General features: G+C 39.2%; 1 protein-coding gene across 5 annotated transcripts; it reads left to right on the top strand.

Annotated features, from left to right (window-relative positions):
• The first annotated feature begins 2838 nt into the window (after positions 1–2838).
• Positions 2839–8841, top strand: dmap1 (DNA methyltransferase 1 associated protein 1). Of its 5 annotated transcripts, none has more exons than XM_020613071.1 (11): positions 2839–2917; positions 3163–3283; positions 3640–3731; positions 4299–4494; positions 4669–4827; positions 4939–5106; positions 5338–5523; positions 5899–5970; positions 6639–6711; positions 6939–7291; positions 8132–8841. In XM_020613071.1, exons 2-11 carry the CDS (start codon positions 3188–3190, stop codon positions 8189–8191), a joined length of 1455 nt encoding a protein of 484 aa, XP_020468727.1. In that variant the 5' UTR covers positions 2839–2917; positions 3163–3187; the 3' UTR covers positions 8192–8841. The 5 variants fall into 5 exon arrangements, with proteins under 5 accessions (XP_020468727.1, XP_020468728.1, XP_020468724.1 ...); XM_020613072.1 differs by having other exon boundaries at positions 2840–2906; XM_020613068.1 differs by having other exon boundaries at positions 2848–2940.
• Positions 8842–12015: the final 3174 nt, after the last annotated feature.

Here is a 12015-nt window from a genome sequence, read left to right as displayed (position 1 = left end):
CGGCGGCGGCGGCGGCTGCTGCTGCTGCTGCTGGCCTACCTTCTCGGTGATATTTTCGGCCTGTTCGTTGGACATCTTCTTATAAAACGCAGGACCTCGCTAAATAAAGCAGTTATCGCAAACGATTTTCGATTATATTAGCAAGTCGAGTTTTCAAAAGTGATAAACAAAACATATAATAGCTAATGTAGCTGCACCAACAACTCCTGCGACACCAGCTAACGAAAATGGCGGAGAGCAAGACAAGACCAAGGCATGCTGGGAATTTTAAAACCATCGAACGGTGCTTACTTTCCAAAATAAAGCACAGCAAAAAAGCAGTATTTTCAAAATAAGAGTGCCTGAAAAAGACCAATAAACACGAAAACCTAGCCTAATGAAGATTTTAAATAGCACTTTTAGTGACTTTTTTAAGGAAACCGTTGTTGTAAATACCACAACTGATCGTTTGTTAATAATATGGGTAACAGTTAGCTATGTTTTTTCCTGTTTTAATTATGTTGTCTAACGCTAGGCCAAAATAATAAAATTTTAGTGTAGGTAAATAACACAGTAGTATGCCCTTATTTAAAAATAACAACTCAGTCCATTTAGGCTCATTTATAAACCAGTGATTCTTTTATAGGCTATGCAATGTGCTGGAAACTTCAAGCCATAGGGTGCGTGGCTAGTTGTAGCCCATTAGACCCTTGTGAAGCTCATCTGTATCTATCAGTCAACTGGCTCACAAGACCACTAGACCAGGCCAACAAGTGAGCAGTTTTTTCTTTTGATGTCATGCATTTTAGTATGCTCAGCTCTATGATGACTTGGTGAGACATCAGATTACTTACACATCTAGAAATTACAGCGGTAGGCAATTGAGCTGGTGATTTTGAATTCAGAAGTCAAATGGCAACTGCTTGTCAGTAAGGTCAGCTGGTCATTTCCAAACTCCTACTTGGTGTCTCGGATGAAGACATGTCATATTTCATGCTGAAAATTTCTCAGATCTGCATACCAAGAGGTACATCTGCAGTGCTTTATAGATTAAGTTTGTTTTCCTCTGGGAACAATAATAATAATACATCATTTTCAGATAAATTACTGTAAAAACACCTTTGACTATTTTAGGTCACTTTATTTCAGCTTTAACATAAATGTGCTCATTAACATTTTCTTGATCTTGATGGTAGGTGACCAATAGGCTATATAGTAGCCTATAGCATTTCTATATCATTCTACACTATGCTTCATTATATTAAAAAAGATTCATTTGGTTTTTAAAAGTGAAGGATAATTTGAGGAATGATAACTTTTAATAGAATACAGTATTTAGCTGGTTTATAATTTATAATACTTTTAGAAATTCCACATTCACTGATTCAACCTTTTTTCTTTGAGATGAGACCTAAAGACATATAACTATTAGTCTGTTCTAAATCTGTCTTTATCTTTTCAAAAGAACTTAAAAGGGTGGAATAGGTAAAATATAAAGTGTGCTGTGAAATTTGGTGATCAAATAGGAGTAAGCAAGGTAAATCAATCAACAAAGTTGAGAAAGTTGTTGAATAAGGCTGTTAAAAGTATTGACTTTGCTAAGGTCCTTCTGGATGGCAACTTGCTGATTGGTGCATTATGCTTAATTTTGTTTGGTGAATCCTGTTACGCAATTGATGCAACAATTTATATTGCAATAAGAAGGAGGAGGATTAGAAGGAGTTATACCAGAATTAAATGTAAAATGAAATACAAGAATCAATGATAGTCTCTCAGTACACACAGGATAATTACTAGCTATTGTACTAACATTAGAATTGGTAGAATACTATAAACTATTAAAAGTCCTAATTGGATCAGATCCAAGCACTTCTTTGTTGAGTATTTGATACATCCATTCAGACTCGAGGCAGGATATAATTCTTGAAATAGCTTGTATGTTATTCAAATGTCAGAGGGCCAGAATAAATATTAGGCTAATTTGGATTCCTGCACATATTGGGGTGGAGGGTAATGAACTAGCAGATGAATTTGCAAAAGATGCACTTAAAAAAGAGATGTGTGTGTGTGTGTGTGTGTGTGTGTGTGTGTGTTGCAGTAAGTTATAGTAAGGCTTAGGTTAAGAGTTTGATTAAAAGGAAAATTAAAAAGAAATTAACTATGGGATAAAGAAGGCAAGGGTCAGTTCTATTACACTATTCAAGGAACGTAAGAGAAATGAGAGAAAGTACTAGGAATAGGAGGGAAGACGACTGGGCATACTAGTTTGAAAAGTACAGTGATGTTGATGAAGAAGCATAATACAGAGGAATGTTAGTTGTGTAGAGTACAGGAAACTGTGGAACTATGGATTATTATGGTTTGTCCCTGGTTCAGGCAGGAGAAAGAGCTATTTAAAAATAGAGTTCAAAGGGGTGGAATGAACGTTAGCTCAACGGAGGTGTTGAAAAAAAGCTCAGGGGATATAGGATAGAGAACACTTCTTAGGTTTATACTGAGCAAAACAATATAATGTGAACTGAGTGGGATTATTTTGTTTTGGGGGAGGCGAGAGTACGGTGGGTAGAGCAGTCGTCAGCCGGAAGGTTGAGGGTTCGAATCTTGGTGCCTGCAGTCCATGTGTTGAAGTGTCCTTGGGCAAGACACTGAAACCCCGTTGCCCCTGATGGTTAGAGCTATCGTTGAGTTGGCGCCGCAGATGGATGCCTTGGTTCTGTACCGGAAACAAATTCCTTGTGTGTACCATACTTGGCCTAATAAAGGTGATTATCCTATTATCCTTATAGTAGTAGGTAGATGGCGTTCTGATCCACACTCCAGTCTAGAAGGTGGCGGTAATACACCTAAACCTAGTTGCCAACCGCCATTATTCAACAGAAGAAGAAACAGGAGGAAGAGGAGGAGAAGCAGGAGTCCCTGGGCCGGAAGTAGGGTCGAGGTGGCTAATACCCATGCTAGCTGGTAGCATCGCCTTAACAATAGCCTGTGAATATTCGTCATTAACTATCGCTGTAATTTATAGGTATAGTAGAAACCTTTACGGCGACATTACAGAGTAGTTACTTGGCCTTTTTTGAGTAACTTATTGTTACTTAGGAATGATAACGTTACCGTTAGTTTTAAGCTAGGAGTGTATTCGTTGGATAAGAAACGCATTAAGTAAGACTTATTTACGTTTGCCAGGTAGTGAGAAGTGACATATTCAACTATGACTACTGGTGCAGATGTCAGGGACATTCTGGAGTTGACCGGGGGGGATAATGAAGGTCCCATCAGCAAGAAAGACCTCATCAACTCTGATAAGGTAAGAGATAAATGCCCTTATTGACATCTGTCCCAGCATTAAAACGTTTCATCAGTAATCTTACCCATAAAGCTTTATTAGCGGTTGAGTAGATTAGTTTAGCGTTAACTTGGTGGACCATATTGTCTTCTGGCGTATAAGAGTCGTGAGGGAAACGTAAACACCTCTGAAAACTATTCTTAAACCTTAGCATAATACTCAATCATATATAATTGTCTTTTATGAAAATGTTGGCCCAGTATTCAAAGAGTCAAGCGTGAAGTGGGATGCAAACACATAACACTACACAACAAGACATTGAGAGGATTGTGTTGTTATTACAATAATTAATCGATTATCTCCATCACCTGTCCCAGAAAAAATCCAAGAAGACAACGGAAACTCTGACCTTCAAGAGACCAGAGGGAATGCACAGAGAGGTCTATGCTCTGCTCTATTCAGATAAGAAGTATGAACTTTTTTTGAAAGTACCAGTTGTCTTGAATTGGTCTCCAGAGTTCTCATGAAGTCCTCTATATAATCACTTATTTACTTATTCTTAAAGCTTTTAAGTTCTTAAAATCAGGGGTTAGGATAAAAGGGAGAGATGTGAGCATTTTCCACTTATATAAACAGAGTAATAATTGTTAATTATACATTCGTAAAAAGAAAATGAAAAAATGATAACTGCAATTATTTTCTATTGTCTAAATCAGAAGCTAAGACTAATTATAGCCAAGTTAAGTGGCACGTACACTGAAACACCAGAAGGGTTAATGTTTGTTTTTGTAAGGGAGAGCTTGTTGTCTGTTTTGCAGCATGTTGTTTTGATGCCTGTCCTAAGGTTTTCAAGGCTAGTAATTTGTACTGCCTCTTCATGTCATTGGACCATCTGACCTTGCAGACTGAATTATATCATTTATCTGTGTGGGCTGAATATACTAATTGAGCAAGTAAAATCACATGAAGCAGATTTTTCACATATTACCTTTCTTCTTGCTTTAACACAGTCTTATTTTTTTCTCTTAATCCCCAGAGATGCACCACCTCTGCTGCCTAGTGACACTACTCAGGGCTACAGGACAGTCAAAGCAAAGCTTGGCTGTAAAAAAGTGCGGCCTTGGAAGTGGATGCCCTTCACCAATCCAGCTCGCAGGGATGGGGCCATATTTCACCACTGGAGACGTGTGGCAGAGGAGGGCAAGGACTACCCCTTTGCTCGCTTTAACAAGGTAGGATTACTACATTCTCCTTTTAAGTCTCATTACTTATGTAAAATGCACACACAAAGAATGGATTTTTACAGCTATCCATCCTCTGTCATTGGCTTCTTTTCAGATGTATGCACTCACTCTTATTCATCCGGATTCACTGTATTATCTTTGTGTTTCTGTCTACATTTATAGACAGTGCAGGTACCTGTGTACTCGGAGCAGGAGTATCAAATGCATCTCCATGACGATGGCTGGACTAAAGCAGAGACGGACCACCTGTTTGACCTGTGCAAGCGCTTTGACCTGCGCTTCATAGTTATCCACGACCGTTATGACCACCAGCAGTACAGAGTAATCGCTCAGTCACTCACCTACAGTACTTCTGTTCTCATTCATAGAGGATATATTGCAAAAACCATAATTTCCTAAGTTAAATAACATTTTTCCATTTATGCTTTTCAGAAACGTTCTGTGGAAGACCTGAAAGAACGATATTATAGTATTTGTGGTAAGTTGACGAAGGTTCGCGCAGTTTCAGGGACGGAGCCCAAAATCTACATCTTTGATGCTGGCCATGAAAGGCGTCGCAAAGAGCAGCTGGAGAAGCTCTTCAATCGCACACCTGAACAAGTTAGTAACTTTTTTTTAACTTGGATTCCTATGCATTTGCTAAAGCTTTAATGCTTATATTGCAAAGCCAAGATGAGAAGCAACATCCTGAGGACACACACATTATAACTGCAATTATTAATACAGTAATACTTTATGTGAATTTTTTTTTTTATAAATATTGCCAAAGCTTGTAAGATGTTTGCCAGCCATATAAATATTAAGATTGCACTTGTCTTGTTTTTCCTGCAGGTGGCAGAAGAGGAGTATCTTATTCAGGAGCTTAGGAAGATTGAGTCTAGGAAGAAGGAGCGTGAGAAGAAAGCCCAGGATCTGCAGAAGCTCATTAAAGCAGCCGACACAACCACAGAGTTACGGCGAGCTGAAAAAAGGGTTTCTAAAAAGAAGCTCCCACAAAAAAGAGAAACAGAAAAACCGGTAAAATATGTACCGACACAAAAAAGCCAAGTAAAGCACCAGCCAGCCATTCACAACTAAGAATATTTACCAGCACTTAACATCATTAGGGGAAAGAAAATGCTAAACTCTTGATAGTGCTTATTCAGTGCAATAGTACAATAATTAAGATTCAGCTCAGTCTTAATGTTTTGTGTTCAACACAGTTTTATATGATTTTGATGGAACAAATTTGTCCCAGAGAAACTGATGGACCATTTGTGTCTAAGTTTGTGAATAAATGTAAAGGCCTGATTTATCCTGTACCAATTATTTAAATATTTTTATGTTTATGCCAAGTCTATCCAAAGTTTAGGGGGGTGTCATACCTCTTTTAAGTTATTTATCTTTCTTTAGGCTGTTCCAGAGACAGCAGGCATCAAGTTCCCTGACTTCAAATCAGCGGGAGTCACACTGCGCAGCCAGAGGGTGAGTATAGCTACTACTACTGAGGTATTAAAACTGCAAAAGCATATTCTGTAACACCTCTTCAACTTAAAATTTCACGATGGCCTTGAAATACCAGTAAGGAACCTGAAATGCCAATATGAAAGAAGAAACTTGAAACTACAATAGTCAGGAATAGTCCTAATTAATCCCATTGCTCTGTGAGGTGAAACTGATGGAAAACATTACAAAGCTTGATCTTTTAATTTTTTAGTTCAACAGAGTTTGTTTGAACTACTGTCAATATCAAAAGAGTTTTAGCAAAGCTTGACTCTGCAATTGATATATGTGAGAACCCAGAGTGTCTGACTTTAACCTCGCTGTCTCTCATTAGCACTGTGATGATTAATACAGTTAGTGACTAGCTAATATCTGTAAGATCCAGCAAGGGGACTCTTATTCATCTTCAAGACTGATGAGGAGCTGCCGCTCTCTATGGAAAATGCATTAGTATGGCTAAAGAAGTGGAGTACCCCTCTTGCTAATCCGTCAGGCAGAGTTCAGTGGATAAAGACATTTTGATCTGGCCCACTGAAGTGCATTTCATATGAATTAAAAGCCTTGAGGTGGAGCGGTTTATTCTAATATGCCTGGCACCTTAAATCACGCTCTTGTGTGTGTCTCTCCCTGTGTGTTTGTGTGCATTTCAGATGAAACTGCCAAGCTCAGTAGGCCAGAAGAAGATCAAGGCCATTGAGCAGATCCTGATAGAGCAAGGAGTGGGTGAGTGTGAATAAACATTAACAATCTGCTAGCATTTCAAAGTTGTACATTTTGAACTTTGCAGCAGACTTACAATATAAGGATCCTAAATGATGTATTGGGTTTCAGTACAGCAGGGAAATGTAATAATCATTTTAACCTCAAGTGTAAATTGGTTTAGCTGTGTTTTAATCAAAGGTTTAATCTCGTTTTCAATCATTTTTATCTTTGTCTGTCTGTGGATTCAGACCTAAACCCCATGCCCACAGAAGAGATTGTACAGATGTTCAACGAGCTGCGTAGTGACCTGGTGCTGCTGTATGAGCTGAAACAGGCCCACAGCAATTGTGAATATGAACAACAGATGCTGCGTCACCGCTATGAGGCTCTTCTGAAGGCCGGCAGTGGAGGCGGGTGTAGTGGGACTACAGGGGTTGGGCCAATTGCTGCACCACAGGGTGGGGAGCTCAACGCCACCAACAGCAATACAGCTTCCACCCCAGGGGGTGAAGCTCAGTCTTGGCCTAGCATAGATGACATCAAGGTGGAAGCCAAGGAGCAGGTCATCGATGTTGTAGGAGCACCACTTACCCCGAACTCAGTAAGTCTGCACAGCTTAGATCCAAACCATCACTGTTACCTTCTGCAAATGTTGAATTAATTACAGTGTATGATACACATGCACTTCACAAATAATTGTTGGTTTGAAACTGTTTTGTAAATACAAAAGTCATAACTTTTTCTATGTGCACAGGATGATGTCATCTTGAATTTCTAACTCAGCCACAAATTATGATTTCAAATGTTCACTGAAAACACCTTAGTAGGCCAGATAAACCTTGGCTATAGACCTACAGTTACTGTTGGATTACATAACATATTGGTGCATGAATGCATTTTGGATCACTTCTAGCCGCTTGTTTATACATAAGACATTATGTAGGTGCAGATATTTGTCAGTGGACAATGCATTGCCAGTACCATTGCAACTACCAAAGGTTTTAAAACGTTTTGCGACTGATCATTTGCAACACGTGAATCTTTGAAGGCGGGTAAGTCAGTAATATAAATTACTTATTTTGGTGATTTTAAGATCTGAGCTGGTGATTTCAGATGTATTAGTTAGAGGCACATTCCCATGATAGCACTGACAAGCACAACAGTGCACTGAACATTTCAAATTGGTTGGAAAAAAAAGGAAGAAATGAAAGTAAAATAACCAAAATTGCTGCAGTTTCCTACTGCCTGCCTCACTTTGGATATTTTGGGCACTGTGACCCTGTCATTCACTATTTATAATGAGCCTACCTGGCAGTTTAGCAAGTATATTTCAGAAATGGCCATTGATTGCTAATGAGTAAAATACGCTCAAGATCGTTAGAAATGCAGAAGGAGGAAATCCGCGCTACACCCTTATGTGACTTTGTGCATCCTGTTACAGCGCAAAAGGAGAGAATCGGCATCCAGCTCGTCTTCAGTGAAAAAGGTGAAGAAGCCTTGATGAGGAGAGGAGTGCCAGCTGCTATATGGTAGAGGACAAGAGGCCATGTTAGTTACTCCAGTCACAGTGAAGACGCCCACAAGTTTTATGGTTATGGAGAGACATGGGAACAGGGCATCATATCACTGACCATTTACATAGAAGCAGCACTGACTACACACTTTACACCCACTAATGAGACCTCTCCAGCCCCTCCCCATTTGGCCTGCCCCACATCTTTGTGACAAAGGCAACAACTGAGTGACATTTCATTCCATTACTGCTCGTCTCCTGGCTTCCACCATTACTCTGCCTTAGATGAGGCAAGATCAACTGTAAATTGCCAGGCTGAGCTAATCGGAACATGGGAAAGAAGGTTGGAATGACTAGGTAATTGAAATGAAGTGGAATGAAAGAAGAGACTCAGACCTCTGGCCGCAGTGCTTATTGGACCCATCTGAGGTTTTTTCTTCTTTTGTAGCCTAATCTTGTCATAGTGTTTACTGGAAATGTTTCTTTGTGTTAGCCTGTAGTACCAGCATCCCTCTCCCAGGTCCAGGGAGGTGCTGCTTCCATCTGCTGCCTGTGGGGCTGATTTGTGTTGTTTGTCCTCAGGTGACCTTGAAGGTGCTTTAGTCAGTGATTCAATAAACCTCACTGTTTCATTTTTCCTGCTGCATGTTTATTCACTGGCAGTCTTTCACATTACAAGCATCTGTCACTCTTCTCAGATGAGATCTTAACTTGGAGACAATTAATGTTGAATACTAGGGGTTTGATGATACACTTAGCTCACATGATGAGACAATACATGATCTTAGGTTCAAGAGAACAAGACGGCGATATTTTATCACAATCATATGAAATCTTGTATGACAAAATATTTGACTGGAAAAATAGCATTTTATTCAGCTGAAAGTCACAAATTGCACAACAATGCCAGTGCATTTTGAAAGGTTTTAACTAATCATATTGTAATGAATGTCACTTCAGTTCTACTTTCTGAGTATGAATTATCATATGTGCTAAAAGACAGAACAATATGCAAGCATTGTAAAAGGTTTTTCCACAAACTCAACTGACTAGTTTTTCTTCTGTATGATTTCACAGATCTTGTAACTATAGACTGAGTTTCAAAAAAACCGTAGCCCTCTCCATTCATTTCTATGGGGAATTGTATTCATCGCGGCCGGTGTTCTGTCAGTTGTGCTATTTTAGTAGCAGAGTCCATGGATTCACTAACCCCACCCCCATCCTTAAACCTAGCCACTTTGTGAATTGTAGGTAGCACTTCTCAATAGGTAGCATAAACTGACAGAACACCGACACCAGCACCACAGCCCTGTGCAGTGAAAAAAGATGATACTGGCTCATCTGGAAAGAGACATTATTCTAGGCTTTGAAGATAACTTGAATGATAATGATATATACTTTTTTGTGCAATTAATCATAAGTAAAGACAAATTTCACATACATTAAAAAGAAAATGGACAGACTCCAGATTGAAACCAAACTTGGAACACTTTTTGTTTTAATCAGGATAATCACCTTTATTAGGCCAAGTATGTTACACACAAGGAATTTGTGTCTGGTACAGAACCGAGGCAGCCATCTGCGGCGCCAGCTCAACCGATGGCTCTAACCATTGGGGGCAACTTTGGGGTTCAGTGTCTTGCCCAAGGACACTTCAACACGTGGACTGCAGGCACCGAGATTTGAACCTCCGGTTGGGAGACGGCTCCTCTACCCACTGAATCACAGTCGCCCACTTGTCATGAGCTATATGATTATGACAATACAATCAAAACTGTCAATAATAAGAAAGTTATAAAAACATAACATTTTTGTTAAATTTTATCTATGTACATGATTTATTTCTCATGGGTTTTTTTTTTACTTTGATCTCCTGGCAGAAGCAGTGTTGTTGTATAGATTTTGTACTTCTTTGTTAAATAAAATTTTAAAAATTGTTAAATTTTCACCACAATGAACAGTGACATCATCCAGCAAAAGGTGCTGCATTGACCAATCATGTATGGGGATGACTGGAACATGGACGCCCATGGGAAGAAGGCTTTTGTTTACCTTGTTAGCCTGAGCATTCGCTGCTATTCACTGTTGCATCTGGGCCACAGTTAATACATCATGATGGCATGCCATGTATTTTTGTTAGTAATGGATGTTAAATGTTTTTTTTAAATCTAGAAATGCAGACACACTAGTGATAGAATTGGTGCTAAGGTAGAATAGGCTAGGCTAGCAGCATGGCTAATCAAAACACAACAGAAACTCTCAGGCTAGAAATGTGAATGAAGCCACTCACATCAACATATCATAAGGTGGCTATATCACGCCTACAACACTCCCCCTGCAACCCGTTACTCCCTGACCAACACAGACCATGGAGTTACAATTTTGCCAGACTTTTGTCTCAACAAGAGATATTGTCATGTTTTAATATCGCAAGATCCTGTGACACAAGATCTGGTCACACCCCTATTGAATACACTTGCTGGGTAAATTGTAGGATCATGACATTCATACCTTACCTGTCATTTAAGTTAAGTGACAGCTAATGACTTCATTAATATGATAATTGAACAGTGTTCCTTCTTAGGTTGGCAATGCCACCGAAACTTCATTAGGTTCCTCCCCATAATATTGCTAATTGCATGTCAGTTTTGTCATTTAGCCTATTTAGACATTAATTTCTATGCAAATTTTGAATACATTTCCCCGGAAGAGGGTAGTACTGTGATCTGGTCACCGTGTATATTTATGTAGCTACGTATATAGATGTATATGTTCATATCGTTCAGGTAGTATAATTTGCATACTATCTCATTACTTCAAAATGCAGACTGACATTTTTGGGGCATTTTTACATGTGTCTCGGTCTATTTTCAAAGGCTACAATGGTTTCTAGATTACACAAATGGTTAAAACTGTTAACTTATAAATCAAGTGTGAGTTTGCTGATTTTTTTTCTTGTATTTCTGCAAAAAAAAAAAAAAATTACTCAAAAGCCTTAAAAAAATAGAAGCATTTCTTACTAAACTCTCATCTTTTGCAAAGCCTGTTAAACTCTCTTCAACTTCAGAATGTTCCTTGTCAACCTGTCATACAGGAAAACACTCTACAACATTGCCACTTAAAGCTGTATCATCACATCACCACAATCAAAACATCTTCATCTACGACTCTAATAAGCACTGTGAAGATTACAAGAGTAAACCCTTCTGCACTCTGTAGGCTGTTTGATTGAGAGAGAGAGAGAGAGAAAAGACTGAGAGAAGGCAAGTAAACATGGGTAAAATGGATTCTTGGTGTCTATATTTCATGTTGAAAATTGGCTCATAAATCCAGTGGTTTGATCTATGGAAGCCGTCGTTGCCTGAAAAAACCTCCGTAAATGTGTAATTTCTCCCTTGACAGAACACAGCCGAAAGGCTATCTTTCTTTTGCTTCCTCCTCCCCTCTCTCTCACCCCTCTTTCCTCTGTCTTTCATTCTTGCTCCCTCTCTACCAGCCTGGTGTTGGATTAATGCTCTGCTCTCTTCCCCTCTCTCCTTTCATGCTCCTCTGATATCTTCTTTTCATCACTACTCATCCATTTGTCAACACTAGGGCTTTTCTCCCTCTGTGTCTCAATATCTAAGCCCATCTTAAGTCATATGGCAGGTATTTTGTAAGATAGGCTTCAAGAAGGTGGAGGTTATTAATAAATACTAGTCTAAATTGAAAATAGGTGGGCAGGGATGCATCACCAGCCATGTATGAATGATAAAGACCCCTCAGCAGCCTCCATCTACCTCCATGTGCCATGAGCTCCATCTGGGCTACAG

This window comes from Monopterus albus, unplaced genomic scaffold (assembly GCF_001952655.1).
Source record: "Monopterus albus unplaced genomic scaffold, M_albus_1.0 scaffold129.1, whole genome shotgun sequence".
Classification (NCBI taxonomy): domain Eukaryota; kingdom Metazoa; phylum Chordata; class Actinopteri; order Synbranchiformes; family Synbranchidae; genus Monopterus; species Monopterus albus.
Note: the sequence above shows the minus strand (reverse complement) of the source record. Positions and strands in the feature narration are given on the sequence as shown.

Bases quoted from the DNA above. Each gene is read 5' to 3' on its own strand.
- dmap1 (XM_020613071.1), top strand. From the start codon at position 3,188: ATGACTACTGGTGCAGATGTCAGGGACATTCTGGAGTTGACCGGGGGG. The intron at 5,107-5,337 runs GTTAGTAACTTT...TTTTTCCTGCAG, and splicing joins TCAATCGCACACCTGAACAA to GTGGCAGAAGAGGAGTATCT. The intron at 6,712-6,938 runs GTGAGTGTGAAT...CTGTGGATTCAG, and splicing joins CCTGATAGAGCAAGGAGTGG to ACCTAAACCCCATGCCCACA.